Source organism: Schistocerca americana, chromosome 1 (assembly GCF_021461395.2).
Source record: "Schistocerca americana isolate TAMUIC-IGC-003095 chromosome 1, iqSchAmer2.1, whole genome shotgun sequence".
In the NCBI taxonomy this organism is placed as follows: domain Eukaryota; kingdom Metazoa; phylum Arthropoda; class Insecta; order Orthoptera; family Acrididae; genus Schistocerca; species Schistocerca americana.
Window position 1 is genome coordinate 640,852,830 of NC_060119.1, and position 18,834 is coordinate 640,871,663.

Below are 18,834 nucleotides of genomic sequence, written 5' to 3' on the forward strand. Positions count from 1 at the left end.
TAAGTGTCCTTCTTTTCCTCGTCGTCATTAATGGACCTGTGGCCTCTGCTGTACCGTTGGTCATCGCTGCTTCTTATGTGAGTGATTTCTGTATTTGAGCTAGCTACCATTCGGTGGCCTCTGTGGAGCGACAGCTCCATGATGTCATCTGGTGTGCTTCCACGTGGACACTCTCACAGGGTTTTCAGTTCTCTCCCCTTAAGTCGATGGTGGTGCATTTATGTCGCCATACTGCGATCCATCCTGATCCAGAGCTGCACTTCGAGGACCAGCGTCTCACTATGGTCTCCCAATTCTGTTTCTTGGGTCTTCTTTTTGACAACAATCTTTCTTCATTGCCCCATATGAGTCATCTGAAGGTTGCCTGTTTTCTTAAACTCAATATTCTTTGCTTCCTTGCCCACACGTCTTGGGATGCAGATCATTTGACCCTTCTCCACCTTTACTGGGCATTAGTTTTGTGTTGTCTGGACTATGGTTGTCAAGTTTATGGATCAGATGCCTCATCCACGCTGGCACATTTGGACCTGGTTCAGTATTGTGGTACCCGTTTAGCCAACAGTGCCTTTCGCACTAGCCCTGTCGATAGTCTTCTGGTTGATGATAGGATCCCTCCCCATTCGATTCGGCGGTTCCAGATCCTTGCTTCCTATGCCATCACTATCTGCTCTTCCCCTGCTCACCCCTGCCATTCTATTCTTTTTGTGGCTTTGGGCTGTCACCCATCCACTGCCTGCCCATTGGTGGGTTTACTGGTTGGGCTCTATCTCGCTTCTGTCTGCCGTGACTTCCATCTCCCTTCCTTCTCCTCTTCCCTACGTTTTCTCCCGACCACTCCTCCCACCTCCTCACTCCTCCAGGTAGTTCCTCGGCCACAGATTCGGATGAATCACATCTGGGGTCAGAAAGTTTCCATTTCTCCAGTGGTATTCCGTTATTTGTTCCAAATATTTTTATAGGAGTTTCAGGATGCTACAGTTCTTTACATCATCATCATCATCATCAGTGTTCTGCCTAAAGGCAGGTTTTCACGTGGTAGTTCTCCAGGCTGTCCGATCCTCTGCCATCCTCTTCAGGTCTGCATAATTTACTCTCCCCTTTATGTCATCTATCACCTTGTATCTCCTTCTTCCTCTCAGTCTTCTCCCACAAACCAATCCTTCCAAAGCATCTGCTAGCAAGCACTCCCTTCTCAGTGACTGTCCCAACCAGTTCTTTTTCCGTTCTCTTACAACCTTCAGCAGACATCTTCTCTCACCAACCCTTTCCAATACCCTTTCATTACTCACTCTTTCCATCCAGCTTATTCTCTCCATTCTCCTCCACGTCCACATCTCAAATGCTTCTAACCTTTTTTCATCCTCTCGTCTCAGTGTCCATGTTTCTGCCCCATATAGTGCCACACTCCAGACAAAACATTTGCCAAGCCTTTTCCTTAGTCCTTTATCTAATTTACCACATAAGAGTCTCCTCTTTCTGTTGAATGCCTCCTTTGCTATGGCAATTCGAGTTTTCACCTCCTGGTTACATCTCAAGTCTTCAGTTATCGTGCTTCCGAGATATTTAAATTGACTTACTTGGCTAATGGTAGATTGTCCTATTTTAATATTGGACAGTCTGCGTCTTATACTGGTGACCATACTGTTTGTTTTTGCTGTGCTTATTTGCATCCCATATTCCACACAAGCTTCATTCAGATCTTTGAGCATGTTATTCACTGTCCGCTCGCTTTCTGCCACTAATACCATGTTATCAGCAAATCTTATACATTCTATTCTCTTTCCACCAATACATATTCCTCTTTTCCCATCTAAACTTTTCGCAATAATCTCTTCGAGGTATACGTTACATCAATGGCTCTAAATCTATCAATCATGTAGGAAATGCTTTCGTTTATTCTGTTCGCACGGAACACCATCTCATACCTGCCACATGTGGGGTGTTTACTGTGGAATTGATGGCTATTTATGGGGCCATCAGCTTCTTTAAACAGTCCTCACTCACTGCCTCCACCCTTTGGCCCTTCGCACTGAATACGTCCTCCCACCTTCCTTGCCTCGGATATCAGCGGATGACCCTCGCATGTTTACCTCTGTTCTCGGTTTCTTCGCTAAAGTGGTTTGGGCACTCAAGTATAAGTCCTTGACGTTTGCTCTGGAATTTGAATCCCTCAGTTAGCGTTGGCTTTGGTTATGGAGGCCTTGACATTCCCTCCACACTAGCCAGGTTCCCCAGCCTTTTCCCTACATTTTAACTGGTCTCTTGTGCTGTTTTGTTTCTCTTTTTCTTGTGTCGTCTTCCCCGTTGTGTTATCCCTGTTGTATCGCGGTAATGGTATTGTGTGGGAGTTGGGATAGATCGGTGGCTGTACTGGTGTCCCACCGCATGTAGCATTTCTGGGGTACCCCTGCTCTTCCCGTTTGCACCGACCTCCCTCCTCTTCTTTCCTCTTCGTCCTGCTCTGACGTCCCTTTTTCCTTAGTTCCCACGTTATCCCTTCTCCTTCACCGGACTGTGCTGTTTGTGTTGTTCCTCCCTTGATTTCTACCATCCTAGATCACAGGCCAGATGACCTCGCTGTTTAGCCCCCTCCTGCAAATCAACCAACCAACCAAAGTAGCATTACGGAGTCAAGATGTGACACTTTCAACACAATTTCATTAAATGACATGAGTCACATTACTTCTCAATATTAAATGCGCAAACTGACACTTTACCTTACATCAGTATAACTAAAATCCGCGAAACTTTTTATGAGTCCGAAGAGCAGCACAGCAAACGCGTTAATGACAAGGTCCTCCATAGAGGTTACGTTAAGGCCAGTATCTTATAGCCCTCAGGATCCCATTAGCCACTTTTCCCGCCATGGACACTTTGTCCAGCTCTCTCTATTGGTAACGGAGGAATGAAGGCAGAATCCTCAAATTACATTTACTGTTAAGACATGCAGTGATTTACGCAATGGTAGTTTATTTTATCTGCATCTTGCCAATCTATTCAAGTTTGCAGACGACACTCAGACCGTGCACTGTACAGTGCTGCAGGCTCTACTTTATATTTCTTGCAAATGTGTATGGCCTTGAACATACCCTAGATGTCGTTGACAATGACATGTTTGTGGCTGTGCTGGCGCGCAGTTTTGTAGGCATCTGCTGCCCGGACAAACCCACCGCCGAGGACGGCCCCGTGCTGCCAGGGGACGGGTCCCCGCCGTCACTGGAAGAAATCGTCTCGAGGCTCAACAACCCAAGTAAGTGCTGTCTACTGACGGCGTTTTTCTAAATATTTTCTTTTAGATAAGTGTGCTGACGCATGGTAGAAAAACTACTAACGGAAGATCAAGGAAGATTTGTTTTAAAGATGTTATGGCTAATATGCAGCAAAGATTGGTCCTTGAATTGCGAATAAACATTTCTATAGCAAATGTGAAACAGTTGTAGGCAATTAGAAGACAGTACTACAGCAGACCTACGAGAACAGATGGTGGTGCGTACATTGTTCGGAAGCGTTTTCTGGGTATTTTGGTGTAATGAGCCTATGACGTCCTGATGGCCCGTCACAGAATAATAACGTAACCATAATTTATTCAATTTTTTACCGCTATTATCTTAGTTTCTGTGAAAATATCTCCACAACGGTGAAAAGAATGTAATATTCAATTATCAAAACGTACAAAACAGAACAATGCAACAACCGTCAGATGAAAGAGGTATATTTTTATCACAGTGGTTTCATATGTTCTGTTAGTGTACAGTTACAGTACGTAACAAAAGCAAAACTGTTCCGTTTCAGGAACTGTTCAAAATGTCGACCAACATGGTCAGTTCAGAGTTACTCTGACAGAAGCCCAGGAGTTTGGCGTACTACTTCCGCACCTGGGACAACTGTGCCAACCAGGACGGCCGAAGTCTCGTAGACCAGGCTTTTCAAGGGTCTTCAGAAGAAGGCCACTGGAATAATGCTGACGATCATATCGGCCATAGAACAAGAACGCCGTGACCAATCCATTGTTGTCCAAACGAAATGCATGGGTCGTCAGTCGTGCTTGGGTATCTCGTTCGCTTGAGCAACTGCCCACGATAGCCAAAACTCCCAACTTCGAGAATCATCCAGCGCACAGTCTTAATCTGCCAGGAAGTTTCATATCAGCGCACACTCCGCTGCAGAGTGAAAATCTCATTCTGGAAACATCCCTCAGGCTGTGGCTAAGCCGCGTCTCCGCAATATCCTTTCTTCCAAGAGTGCTAGTCCCGCAAGTTTCGCAGGAGAACTTCTATGAAGTTTGGGAGGTGGCAGACGAGGTACTGAACGTAAATAAAGCTCTGAAGATGGGACGTGAGTCGTGCTTGGGTAATTCAGTCGATAAAGCACTTGCCAGCGAAAGGCAAAGATCCCGAGTTCGACTCTCGATCGGTTCAGGGTACAGTTTTCATCTGGCAGGGAGTTTCATATCAACGCACACTCCGCTGCAGAGCGAAAATTTCAGTCTGGAAATGCAGTAAATTTGCAGATGCGAAGACCAGGGTGCCTTATACCAAACTCTGATGCCACAACTTCACCCTTCGTCTTCATGTATTATCTTCTATGCGCCAGTACCATTGTGTCATTTTACAACAGGACAAAGGTCGTTCACGCACGGCACGTGTGTCTCCATACCAACTGTCCGTGTGACGTTGAGGTGCGGCCGTGGTCAGCAAGGTACCCGGACCTGCCCCGATAGAACACATGTTGGAACAGGTCGGACGTCTACCCCATCCCAATGCCAGTTTCCAGGATGACAAGGACAAGTGACAACAACTGTGTGCTAGTTTGCTTCGGGAGAGGACGTAGGTGGTTTATGACACCCTTCCGAGCTGAACCCCGCGTGCATCACGCCCAGACTGGTTGCAACGTCATACTGCCAAGTTCTTTGTAAATTTGACGCGATAGAAGGGAGAACCGATTGAGGTACTCAAAGTACCCTCCGCCACACACCGTCGGGTGCCTTGCGGAGTATGAGTGTAGATGTAGATGTTCTAATCATCGAATACCATCTCTTACTCTTTCAAACAGTGAAGTTTAATTTCGTTTCCGCCTCCTCTTCTGGCTGCTTTACTTCAAGCAGTGTATGTGTCTCTTATTCCAACCTCTTATGTGCACTCTCTGTCGTGTTGGTGCAGGAAACAAGCTGCTATAAAGTGATCAGACAGTGCGAGTTACGAGTCGTATGTTGTGAAGTAAACGCCGTGCTATGAACCATCCACAATTTTTTCCACCTTGTTGTGGTGTAAGTGCTACTGTTCGGCTGCAGACCTCCCTTTTAACCGTTGCTATCCCCGCCCTTGGAGAAGGAAGTGACAGTGGACGATGTGGCGCTTGCAGCTTGCGGCAAGACGGAGCAGGGCGAGTGGCGATGGATGGTGGCGCTGATCCGCTACGGCGAGGAGCACTTCTGCGGCGGCGCGCTCATCTCGGAGACGCACGTGCTCACCGCCGCGCACTGCATCGAGCCGTGAGTACCGCGCCGCGCCGCTGCTGCGTCTCGCCTACCGGCCGCCACACTCTCCGACATCGCCAGATGTGGACATATGGAGGTCTGCGCTAAGCGCTGCAACAGAGCTACGATCTGGGCAGCTCTCGTACACTGTTAGCAGATACTATCTACTAAAGTCATCAGAAGAACAATATGAATCTCGAAACGATTTAGACAAGATACCTGCAGAGTGCGATAAGTGGCAGTTGACCCTAAACAATAAAAAGTGTGAAGTCCTCCACGTGAGTACTAAAAAAAATCCAGTTAAATTTCGATTACCTGATAAATAGCACAAAGGCTTCCGTCCTCGTCACTCCATTCCACCGTCATTCAGGCTTGCTTCAGTATCTCATCCCTCAACACCCTCCGAAGTTCCTCAAACAAACATACACCTCCATAAAACCTACACACCACCTAAGATCCCACGATATCCTTACTCCTGGGAGTTTACATAAATTCAACACCTCATTCATCTGCGTAAACGTCTTGTTGTTGTTGTGGTCTTCAGTCCAGAGACTGGTTTGATGCAGCTCTCCATGCTACTCTATCCTGTGCAAGCTTCTTCATCTCCCAGTACCTACTGCAACCTACATCCTTCTGAATGTGCTTAGTGTATTCATCTCTTGGTCTCCCTCTACGATTCTTACCCTCCACGCTGCCCTCCAATACTAAATTAGTGATCCCTTGATGCCTCATAATATGGCCTACCAACCGACCCCTTCTTCTAATCAAGGTGTGCCACAAATTTCTCTTCTCCCTAATTCTATTCAATACCTCCTCATTAGTTATGTGATCTACCCATCTAATCTTCAGCATTCTTCTGTAGCACCACATCTCAAAAGCTTCTATTCTCTTCTTGTCCAGACTATTTATCGTCCACGTTTCACTTCCATACATGGCCACACTCCATAGAAATACTTTCAGAAACGACTTCCTGACACTTAAATCTACACTCGATGTTAACAAGTTTCTCTTCTTCAGAAACGCTTTCCTTGCAATTGCCAGTCTACATTTTATATCCTTTCTACTTCGACTATCATCAGTTATTTTGCTCCCCAAATAGCAAAACTAATTTACTACTTTAAGCGTCTCATTTCCTAGTCTAATACTCTCAGCATCACCTGATTTAATTCGACTACATCCCATTACCCTCGTTTTGCTTTTGTTGGTGTTCATCTTATATCTTCCTTTCAAGACACTGTCCATTCCGTTCAGCTGCTCTTCCAGGTCCTTTGCTGTCTCTGACAGAAATCTTAAACGATCAAAAAATCAGCTGTTTATCATCTAGAGGTTGAAGCTTTTTTGCCCATGTTTGCTTTAACAATACATATGTTTTTGGATGGAGTCCACCTTTAGATAAACATAATTTTGTTTTATATCCCAAACATGTTTCACTGCAGTTGCAGCATTATGAGTGGGCTTTTATTTTATGGCTGTAAAACATAAAGAATGTTATATAAAAAGGTATGAATACATAATTTTATGTGTTCTTCAAAAAAAATTCTAATTACAATTTTAAGAACTAATATCCACATGTGTACAAACAGTAAAGAACATTCTTTATGTTTCACAGCCATAAAATGAAAGCCCACTGATGACACTGCAACTGCAGTGAAACATGTTTGGGATATAAAACAAAACTGTGTTTTGCTAAAGGCGGATCCCATCCATAAACACATGCACACCAATTTATCTTTTATCAAGGCAGCTCTCCATCTTTATTTTGTGAAAAAATTCATTTTTTAACGATTTGTAAAAAGTGCAATACGTTTTAGACATTTTAAGATCGTTTGCCTGAAGAGAGGCATAAAGAAAAATAAATAAAAACAAGGTGTGTTTTTTAAGTAAGGTCCGTTCTGTTGTAGACACTAGTAGTTCGCGCGCATACCGCAACGAGCGCGTGCGTCGTGTACCGGCTTGCCTCGGGAACAACTGTGCTCAGTTTCAGCTCTGTAGCTAACCTGCACGATTCTGTTCTTTGCTCTCAAAATGTTTAAGACCATCAACTCGCCGCCAAGTGTGAGGTTCGCTCAGTGATACAGTTTTTGTCAACAAGGAACCTGTCTCCTGCAGAAATTCATCGACAGATTTGCGAAGTGTATGGTGATATTGTCATGTAGTGGATACGAGAATTCAAAGATGGCCGCGACAACGTCCATGATGAGGACCGCTCCGGTCGCCCTTCTTTGATTAAGGACGATTTGGTGGCTTTAGTTGAAGCAAGGATTCGTGAGAACAGGCGCTTCACAATAACAGGTCTCTCAAACGAATTTCCTGACATGTCGAGATCAGTACTTTACAACACTGTTTCTGAACACCTTAAGTTTAGGAAACTGTGTTCCCGCTGGGTCCCGAAACTCCTAACAGAGGACCACAAAAACCAAAGATTTGAGTGTGCAATGAAGTTCTTGACTCGTTATGATGAAGTAGGTGACGGCTTCTTGAGTCAGATCGTAACTGGAGACGAAACATGGGTTCCGCATATCACGCCCGAATCGAGGCAACAGAGCATGGAATGGAGACACACACTCGCCTGTAAAGGTGAAGGCCAAATAGACTCAGTCCCAGTGCAAAATCATGGCGTCGGTGTTTGGGATAAACATGGTGTTTTGTTGGTTGACTTCATACAATGAGGAATCACTATTAATGCAGAAGCATACTGCCAAACCCTGAGAAAGCTACGCAGAGCGATTCAAAACAAAAGACGTGGCATGCTGACAGAGGGAATTGTCCTTCTCCATGGCAATGCAAGACCTCGCTCTGCAGGTCAGACCCACGATTTACTGGGCAGTTTTGGCTGGGAAGTTTCAGACCACCCACCCCGGCAGTGAGCTCTTGGTTATCGGAGCAGGCGGTAAGTTTTTATGAAGAGGGTGTTTTAAAATTGGTTGTGAGGTATGATACGTGTTTGAACACACTTGGCAACTATGTCGAAAAATAGAGTGAAGTATGTACTTTCTGAAAATAAATTTACTGTTTTGAAATAACCTTTCGTTGTGTACTTATATTCAAATGGAACTTACTTAAAAAACACGCCTCTTAACAAAAATGTAAGGCTGTAGACTTTGATACATTCAAGTGGATAGAAGCAATATAAACTGGAACCATTACAAAGAAAATGAAAATATTGGATGGAAGACGAACCAAAGGTTGAGTTTTAAAGACAGAATACTTGGAAGCTGCAACAAATGTACTAGCTTGTCCGTCCTCTTCTGTTACTTTGATGTATAGGATCTTTACCAGGCAGGACTGGCGGAGGATATCGAGGAAGTTCAATGAAGCGTTGCTGTATTATCGCGAAATGTCATGCGTATTATAAGCGGCTTGGAATAGCATCAATAAAACAAAGGCGTTTTTCGTTGCAGCTAGATCTTACCCGAAAATTCAATTCTCAACTTTCTCCACCGAATGCGAAAATATTTTGTTAGCTCCCACCTACATAAGGGGAAATGACTCTTGTAAGAAAATGAGAGATATCAGAGGTCCCTCGAAAAGATTTAAGTGTATATTTTTCCCATCTGCTCACTTAGAATGTTTGTGGTCATCAGTTAATACCGATTCACTCTGTTACAGATAATATTCACTATTCACTAGAAACAAGTCGGGAACAGCACGAAAAACAATAATTAAGTCCCTAACATGACAACATTTCCGCCACTGACTGTTTATTTCTCACTTGCCATTTTCGTCTATTCCCCCACTGTTAAGTGGTAGCTGCAAGGAGCAGGAGACGGTTACATGCAAAGTTGCCAAAACTATAGGCCTATATCTCTTATATCGAATTATTGTAGAATTCTTGAACACTTTATATGTTCGCTTATCATGACATTTCTGAAGACCGAAAATCTCCTGTGTAGGAATCATCATGTAAACCCAGCTCGCTCTGTTCCCACACGAGGCCCAGAAAACAGTAGACGCCGACGACCAGGTAGATGCCGTGTTCCTTGACTTCCGGAAGGCGTTCGATACAGTTCCCCACTGCCGTCTAATAAACGAAATACGAGAGTACGGAATATCAAATCCGCTGTGTGATTGGACTGAAGAGCTTCTCGCAAACAAAACACAATATGTCATTCATAATGGAGAGAAATCTTTAGAAGTAAAAGTAATATAGGACCATTACTTTCCACAGTATATACAAATGTCCTAGGCGATAAAACAGAAAATTCAGTGAGTATACACGGGTGATGTTGTTGTGCACAGAGAAGTCACGTCAGTATAAAACTGTAACGAAATCGAAGAAGACCTGCAGACGGCCGGCGCTTGGTACAGAGATTGGCCAACGATCCTTAATACAAACAGATGTAACGTATTCCAGATAAATAGGCAGAAAGACCCGTTATTGTATGGTTACGTGATTGAAGAACGAATACTTGAAGCAGTTACGTTCATAAAATGGGTAGATGTATGCGTTTGGAGATATTTAAAGTGAAGCAACCACATAGACCTAATCGCAGAAAATGTAGACCACCCATAGTGGAAGTAGCTTACAAAACACTCGTTCGACTAATACCTGAATATTGCTCCTCTGTGATCCGCACCAGATAGGATTGATAGAGGAAGTAAAGAAGATCCAAACTAGAGCAGCGCGTTTCGTTATTGCTTCATTTAGTAAGCACGAAAGCGTCACGTAGGTGGTCAGCCAACGCCAATGGCCGACGCAGCAAGGGGGACATGCTGAATCTCGGCGTGGTTTATTCTTAAAGTTAGGGGAGTGTATTTCCTGGAAAAGTCAACCAATGTACTGCTTCCCCCTACGCATATCTTGTGAAAAGACCATAAAGGTAAAATGAGAGAGACTCGAGCCCACAAAGACGCTTACCAGTAAACATTCTACCCGTGAACCATTCGCGACTGGAACAGGAGAAGGGGAAAGTAACAGTGTTGCTCAAAGAACACGCCACGACGCAGGGTGAGGTGGTTTGCGGAGTAGGGATGCAGGTGTAGACAAAATGACAGAATTGGAAGCAATAACGGCTTGTTGGTACAATGAACAGGTGAAAACTTACTCGATATGCGTGAGGACAAGTCACCAAAGCGTATGATAAGAAAGCATGACTTACGTCAGGTTGATATCCTGTCCTTGTCCGCAGCTCGTGGTCGTGCGGTAGCGTTCTCGCTTCCCACGCCCGGGTACCCGGGTTTGATTCCCGTCGGGGTCAGGGATTTTCTCTGCCTCGTGATGACTGGGTGTTGTGTGCTGTCCTTAGGTTAGTTAGGTTTAAGTAGTTCTAAGTTCTAGGGGACAGATGACCATAGCTGTTAAGTCCCATAGTGCTCAGAGCCATTTGAACCATTTTTTATCCTGTCCTCACGCATGTCAAGAAAGTTTTTACTTATTCATTGTACTAATTAGCAGTCACTGCCTATAATTTTGTCATTTTTTGTCAATGTTGCGAAAAATTTACGGTCCGTTCCTTGCAGCTACAGCGTGACAAGTGTATTGAAACCGAAAATTGCCGAATATTGGAAACTAAAATTAATTTTAGTAATTTTGAATGACTGTGGTACATTCCCCAAGGATATTAAAAATTAAGATGCTCTGGCAGGTATTTGAACTCTTAAGAACTAGACATTTTTGTAAAATGTAAACTTTCACGTTGGGAAATGTCATACTTTATAAAATATTCCGGGCTATTACGCCGTGTAGAATGATTTCACATTAAAACCCAACAAAAACCAAAAACCAGAAGAAAAAGAAGTGACAAAAAATGACTAGAAGAGCACAAGGGCAACTGTAGAAGGGGAGAGATTGAAACAGCAGCTGTTGCAGAACATGCTTTGCAACCAAGAGACCACCTGATCGTTTTTGATAAGACTCAAGTACTGGCAGCCACAAGCGGACATCATCCAAAGCTATACAGAGAGGCCCTATAGATTACAAAACACCCCAAGAATTTCAGTGGGAAGGAGGAGGGCGTGAAATTGAATGACATCTGGATCCCGTGGCTGAATAAGATGTGTTCCAGCCTTTCACCACTGGGTGGCAGCAACATCTCACGACGGCTACCGACAACGGCCAGTTCCGCCCGGGTATTCAAAGCATGTGACGTCACACCACTGCGCGGGAGCTCGCGTAAGCGGAATTTTGCTGCAGTCAGTAGCGACCCAGGGTGTGAATCGGACACTCGAAGAAACTATGATCCCCCTTGAAAATATCCTCGGCAGATGGGAACGAAACTTTTGGTTTCAGTGTCAAGTCCATCGAATCACAGCATAATAACAGGGAATATTTTATTAGTTTAGATGTTTTTATATACTTATAAATTAATTTCGTTTTCAAAAGTTCTCCCTAACTGCAGAGAAATGCCGTGGAGCAACTACTCCTTTGCTCCTTTCTTCCTCATTGTCTTGGTCAGCTTCTCGTATTTTAATTTTCTAGAGAGTTGCAAAAGGAAAAGGACAGCGAGTGATGGTATACTCATAACGGCAAATGTTCCCCATTCCAAAACATGAGTTGAAAACTCCTTGTCACAATACTCGAAGGCTATCATCAGTAACTCATCTGGCTGTTCAAATGATTCAAATGGCTCTGAGCACAATGGGACTTAACATCTAAGGTCATCAGTCCCCTAGAACTTAGAACTACTTGAACCTAACTAACCTAAAGACGTCACACACATCCATCCCCGAGGCAGGATTCGAACCTGCGACCGCGACGGTCGCGCGGTTCCAGACTGAAGCGCCTAGAATAGCTCGGCCACTTCGGCCGGCTCACCTGGTTGTCACAGCATCCTGAAAACCTGATGTGTCCTCCGATCGCAGGTAATTAACTTCAGCATTCATGAAATTGGACTATCCAAATTTCTTTTCTCTCATAACCACTTGAGACACCTTAGCGGCTGGTGCATATCTCTACAGCTCGATGCTCAGTTGGCCTCCAGACGACAAAGTAGTCCGGGTGAAAGCTGTCACCGGTCAGCTGGACGCCAAGGTCGCGCTTACACTTTACTACGGTGTCCATAACGTCTACTAAGCATTTATTGAGAATCTCTATTGATATGAACAGCTGAACGCCAATTTCTTCCTCATCACTGCTAACAACTGAGGCTTAAAGTGTGAAGAATATTACGAATTTCATGTTAGAAACAGAACTGTATAGTAAGGTCTCAGTCGAATGGCAGCTTCTCGTCTCTCAAATCGCAACTTACATGTGCGCGAAACTACATTTGCACATGCATAAAACAGCAAAACGCAGGCTACTAGCATCGAATCAATCTTACTTGGTAGAAATTATTCTAACATACCAACTGATACAGTACATTTCTTTAATTCTCTTGTATCTCTTTCATTCTATCTTTCCTTCTGTCGTAAATAGTAGAGGCAATAAATTCTAACCAACTCAGTAACTGACGTTCACAGCAATAAGTAGGAAAAGAACAGTACAATGAAATATAAATTTTCATGACCGGAAAAGTCACACTTATTAAAATATTCTGTGCCATTTTTTCATGGTCCAATGAATTTCTTGCAGAAACATATCGCTGCGTACTAGATGCAGAGGGGGAGGGAGGGTTTAAAGCTTCTATGAAGGCCCGGTTCACATCCGAACTCGCTACTGAGTTAATTAAAATTTTGTTGCCTTTTAATCCCACGCAGAGGCAAGACGCCACATATTTTAGAAACTGAATTGTATCTAAACTGAAAAGCCAAAGAAACTCGTACACCTGCCTAACATCGTGTAGGAACCCCCCAAGAGCACGCAGAAGTCAGGCAACACGATGTGGCAGGGACTTGACTAATGTCTGAAATAGTGCTGGGGGGAACTGACACTATGAATCCTGCAGGGCTGTCCCCAAATCCATAAGAGTACGAGGGGTGGAGATCTCTTGCAAACAGCACTTTGCAAGGCATCCCAGACTGTTCAATAATGTTAATGTCGGGGGAGTTTGGTAGCCAGCCAAAGTGTTTAAACTCAGAAGAGTGTTCCTGGAGTCACTCTCTAGCAATTCTGTACGTGTGGGGTGTCGCATTGTCCTGCTGGAACTGCACAAGTCCGTCGGAATGCATAATAGACATAAATGGATGCAGATGATCAGAGAAGATGCTTACGTACGTGTCACCTGTCAGAGTAGTATCTAGACGTACCAGGGGTCCCATATCACTCCAACTACACATCCCCCGCATCATTACAGAGCCTCCAGCAAGTTTAACAGTCCCCTGCTGACATGCAGGGTCCATGGATTCATGAGGTTGTCTCCATCCGCTCGATACAATTTAAACGAGACTTGTCCGACCGGGCAACATGTTTCCAGACATTAACAGTCCAATGTCGGTGTTGACAGGCTCAGGCGAGGCGTAAAGCTTTGTGTCGTGCAGTCATCAAGGGTACACAACATCGCTTTGGTTCACTCCGAGACGCCTGAACACGTTCCTTGTTGAGAGCCTTTCCTGGCACAAAGTAACAATGCGGACGCGATCGAACCGCGGTATTGACCGTCTAGGCCTTGTTGAACTATAGACAACACGAACCCTGTGCCTCCTTCCAGGTGGAATGACTGGAACTCATCGGCTGTCGGAGCCCCTCCGTCTAATAGGCGCTGATCGTGCGTGGTTGTTTACATCTTTGGGCGGGGTTAGTGACATCTCTGAACAGTCAAAGTGACTGTGTCTATGATACAACATCCACAGCCAACGTCTGTCTTCAGGAGTTCTGGGAACCGGTGTGATGCAAAACTTTTTTTGATGTTTGTATGTAACATTCCAGTATTATATAAATAGTGGATAATGGACTTTGGGAGTTGTCTTTTTCTATAGCAATCTTACGTGTTTAAGTCAGCCCAGTAATACTGAAATGATCAGCTCCGAAAAAGGCAGTTTGTCGTCGATCCCACAATAATGCGTGTTCCAGGCCATTACAACCTACCGCGGCCTCGACTTACTGTCAGGTGTGTCCACTGAAAGGGAAACAAGCAAAAAATGCATAATAAGAACAGTGCTTCGACGCATTGCTAATATTATGAAGTGTGACATTGCTTGTGTGAACAAACTGATACAGGATGCAAATATATTGTTCATATAACCGTCAGTCAATTACTGCAAATTAAAGTATCCGTAGGGTACCTTTTTCTGTCAGTAATGGTCATTTTCAGATATGTTGTCCAGTGAAACAAACCAAATACATTAGTAATGGGGTGTGTAGATTTATACAAATTAGTGTACTGACAGAACAATAAATCATCCATGTTTGCAGTGTATTGATCAAGACAGATTGGATCCTCTGGAAATTTCAAATTAAAGTGGGTACCACTACACGAAACAGTGGCTATCAATTGGATAATGCATCTGTCTTATTTTTTCTCCATTGTCACTCAGTTCACTGCAGCGTAGGAATCTAGCTTGAGGATTTCTTCGTTCTTGTTGGAAACCATGGTCACGTTTTGGAATTTCTATGGCTCTCTGAAGAAACAGACTTGGCATCTCTTCTCCACAATGAGAACCCGCGTTTCGGCAGACTTTATCTTGTGGTCGGCGTCACATACCACGTGCGCCACCACTGCCCAACCTGCAATACCGCTTATGTTCGATGTTCCTGGTGCTGATAGATCGGTCGATCATTTCAACACAGACTTCAGTGCATGTTCACGTCATACGGTATTCTCCCGACAGCGTGAACTGAAAACCAACATACAGGGACGTTGCCTACACAAAGTTTCAATCACCACCCGAGCCAGAAAAGACGTATGATTAATACGTTAGTGACGCGAGCTAGATACTTTGCGATACTTGGGTATCTCAAGTATATTTTTTGGGATAGTTCGACCTACACACCTACTTTTAACAATTTCGAGTTGTTTGACTGATTTTAAAAAACTTCAGCTGTGAACGAATTTCAGACAACTCGTTCAGAATCATAAAATATCATTCACAATTATATTCCACTCCAATCAAAGAACATAGATTCCAAGATTCTCACCAAGAATCACTGGCAGCTAAAATGAAAAGTCTATGACAACAGCAGATAAAAATTAAATTTTGCATCACAATTTATTGTAATACCTCAGAGATTTAAAAAGAAATGTCATTGCAGTGAAATTTTTTGACAATTTCATTGGAAGAAGAAATGTCCGATTCGGCCTTTCCTCCATACATGCGCCGTACATTGAGCGTACACGGTGGAGAGACCATTTATAAATCAACAAAGAAGGTCAGAGAGTAACACAGATCGGAAAAGAAAAATGAAACCCACTCGCAGTGTCTGGTATATACTGCATAACGTGAACATGTGGAAAAGTATATGTTTTAATGACCACATTATCCACCAATACCAGAATCATCGAATGCACACTGGAATGACAAAAGTCATGGAATATCTCCTAATATCCTGTAGGACCTTGTTTTGCTTGGCATAGTGCAGCGTCTAGATGTGGCATGGGTTCAACAAGTCGTTGGAAGTACGCTGCAGAAATGCTGAGCCATGCTCCCTCTATACCCGTCCGTAATAGCGAAGGTGTTGCTGGTGCAGATTTTGTGCACGAATTGACCTCTCGATTGCGTCCCATAAGATTTCAATGGGATTAATGTCGGGCGCACTGGGTGCCCAAAGAGTTCGCTCGAACTGTTCAGAATGTTCTTGAAAACAATCGCTAACAAATGTTGTCTGATGACATGTTAGGGAACATGAAATCCATGAATGGCTGCAAATGGTCTCCAGGTAGCCTAAAATAACAATTTTGGGTCGATGATCAGTTCAGTTGTGCCAGAGGACCCAGTCCACTCTTTGTAAACACAACCCACGCCATTACGGAGCCACCACCAGCTAGAACAGTGCCTTGTTGAAAACTTTGCGTCGGGGTTCGTGGGCTCTGCGCCACACTCGAACCTTACCATCGGCTCTTACCACTTGAAATCGGGACTCATCTGACCAGGCCACATTTTTCCAGTCGTCTAGGGTCTAACCGATACGGTCATGAGCCCAGGAGAGGCGCTACAGGAGGTGTCGTGATGTTAGCAAAGGCTCTGAAGTCGGTTGCCTGCTGCCATAGCCCATTAACGTCAGGTTCGTCGTACGCCACACATTGACGTCTGTGGTTATTTCACGCAGCGTTGATTGTCTGTCAGCGCTGACAACTCCGCGCAAACGCCGCTGCACTCGGTCGTTAAGTGAAGGTCGTTGGCCTCTGCGTTGTCTGTGTTGAGAGGTAATCCTGGAATTTGGTAATCTCGGTTCTCGGCACGCTCTTGACACTGGAGATCTCGGAATACTAAATTCTCTAACGATTTACCGAATGGGATGTCCCATGCGTCTAGCCCCAACTACCGTTCCGTCTTCAAAGTCTGTTAATTCCCGATGTGCGGCCATAACTACGTCGGAGACATTTTTCATATGAATCACGTAAGTACAAATGGCAGCCCCGCAATGCACTTATTACCTATACCTTACGTACGCGATGCTATCGCCGGCTGTATACGTGCTTATTGCTACCCCATGATTTCCGTCACCTCAGGGTAAACGCTGTTGTGTTCTGGAAGTGGAAGAGTCGGCCGTGGCGCAAACGCACAGTGCGACTCTAGCCACATATTGAAATTCACCGATACGCAGGTTCTCGGTGTGGAGAAGTGCTTCCACGCCCGTTTGTTCAGGGGTGCCATAGAAATTCACAAAAATGACAGTAGCTTCAACAAGAAGGAAGAAAGTCTCAAGGTAAACGGATCCTGAATTGTCAGGCTGCAACGAACGACCGTTACAGGTAGCAAGGGGAGAACCACAATGGTAATGACCAGCCCTCAGATGTTGGCGCAATGGGTGCACACATGGAGATTCAGCTGCCGCTACCGATGTGTTGTATGCAACCTGCAATGCCTTCAAATACCACACACAAAATTTTCATATCCTCTCGTTCGCTAAGTGCAAACTTTTAGTCCTACAGAAAAAAATAAATATGACCTTTCTGTAGGAAATATAACGTAGCTACATTTTGTACTGGTATACATTTTCGGTAGAGGCCATTGTTTTCTAACTATTCAAGAAAAACATCCAAATGTGACATTCAAATGCGTTTTTCTTGATTACATCGAAAACCGTGGTATTCGGCGAAAACGTATCCCAGTACAAACACTAACGCATAAAATTTCCTACGAAAAGATCCTGTTTACTTTTTCTGTAGGACCAATAGTTTGCACGTTGTGAGCGAGAGAATATCAAGATCTTGCGGTTGGTTTTTGAAGGTGTTGCAGCTTTCATAAAACTCATTGATATGGGAAGCTGAATCACCGAATTTAATCTACGACCACAGGCTTCAGTCCAGTTCACCACCAGCAGTGTAGGGTGAATCGCTGACAATACTAGCCACTTTTGTTGGCGAAACATGAGAAAACTCGGTAAACCAATGAGGGCCAAAGATTCCAGAACGAACATATTCTTCACTGAAGTCTGAACAAATTGAAAATCTCAGAAAGAGAGAAAGTAATGGTTGTTTCTGTTTTCGTAGGCATAAACTGACCGACATCACAGTACGCTTGGGAGAGTACGACCTGGACCGGCGCGACGAGACCCGTGCCGTCGACCTCCGCGTCGTAGAGGCCACGATGCACCCGCGCTACGACCGCTCCACCTACGAGAACGACGTCGCGGTTCTGCGCCTGCGCCGCAGAGCTGCCTTCAACTCCTACGTCATGCCCGTCTGTCTGCCGGCCATCGATGAGGGCTTCGTCAACAGGACAGCCTACGTCACTGGTGAGGCAGATGCGCATCTCTTCTCTCTCTCTCTCTCTCATATATATATATATATATATATATATATATATATATATATATATATATAACAGCTAGGGAGAAATGCTTATCTGACAAAAGATACTACAATCGAAATTTATAGGATGATGTAATCTAAGATAGGAAGGCCGTCAACTAACGGCAAAGTATCCAGAGAAGCTGGAGTGTTCTACCAGTGGTGAACCGAAAAATCTACTGCATGCCAGTGTCAATATTTTTAGATGAATATAAATAACGGGGGAACAAATATTCTAATAACCTTTTGCATTAAATCGTTTAAGATAGCGCAGTAAATGCCGCCGAAAGACTGTAGACCACTTAGAAGAATACTCTCTCTCTCTCTCTCTATCTATGTACATATACATCTGCACTATCTTATACGATTTAATACACAAGGTTATTACAGTGTTTGATTCACCATTATTTATATTCTTCTAAAATACTGACGCTAGTACATGCAGTAGATTTTTCAGTGAACCACTGATGGAACACTCCAGCTTCTCTGGGTACTTTGCCGTTAGTTGATGCCCGTGTTATCTTAGATTACATCATCCTATAAATTTTGATTGTAGTATCTTCTGTCAGGAAACCATTTCTCCCTAGCCAT

General features: G+C 44.1%; 1 protein-coding gene across 1 annotated transcript in view; it reads left to right on the forward strand.

Moving 5' to 3' along the window:
• LOC124625742 (proclotting enzyme-like) overlaps nt 1-18,834 on the forward strand; it is a 92,891-nt gene that overhangs the window by 31,039 nt on the left and 43,018 nt on the right. Inside the window, exons 4-6 of the mRNA XM_047149192.1 lie at nt 3,138-3,250; nt 5,362-5,491; nt 17,944-18,188. Coding sequence (XP_047005148.1) covers nt 3,138-3,250; nt 5,362-5,491; nt 17,944-18,188 — 488 coding nt within the window. The remainder of the gene's footprint in view (nt 1-3,137; nt 3,251-5,361; nt 5,492-17,943; nt 18,189-18,834) is intronic.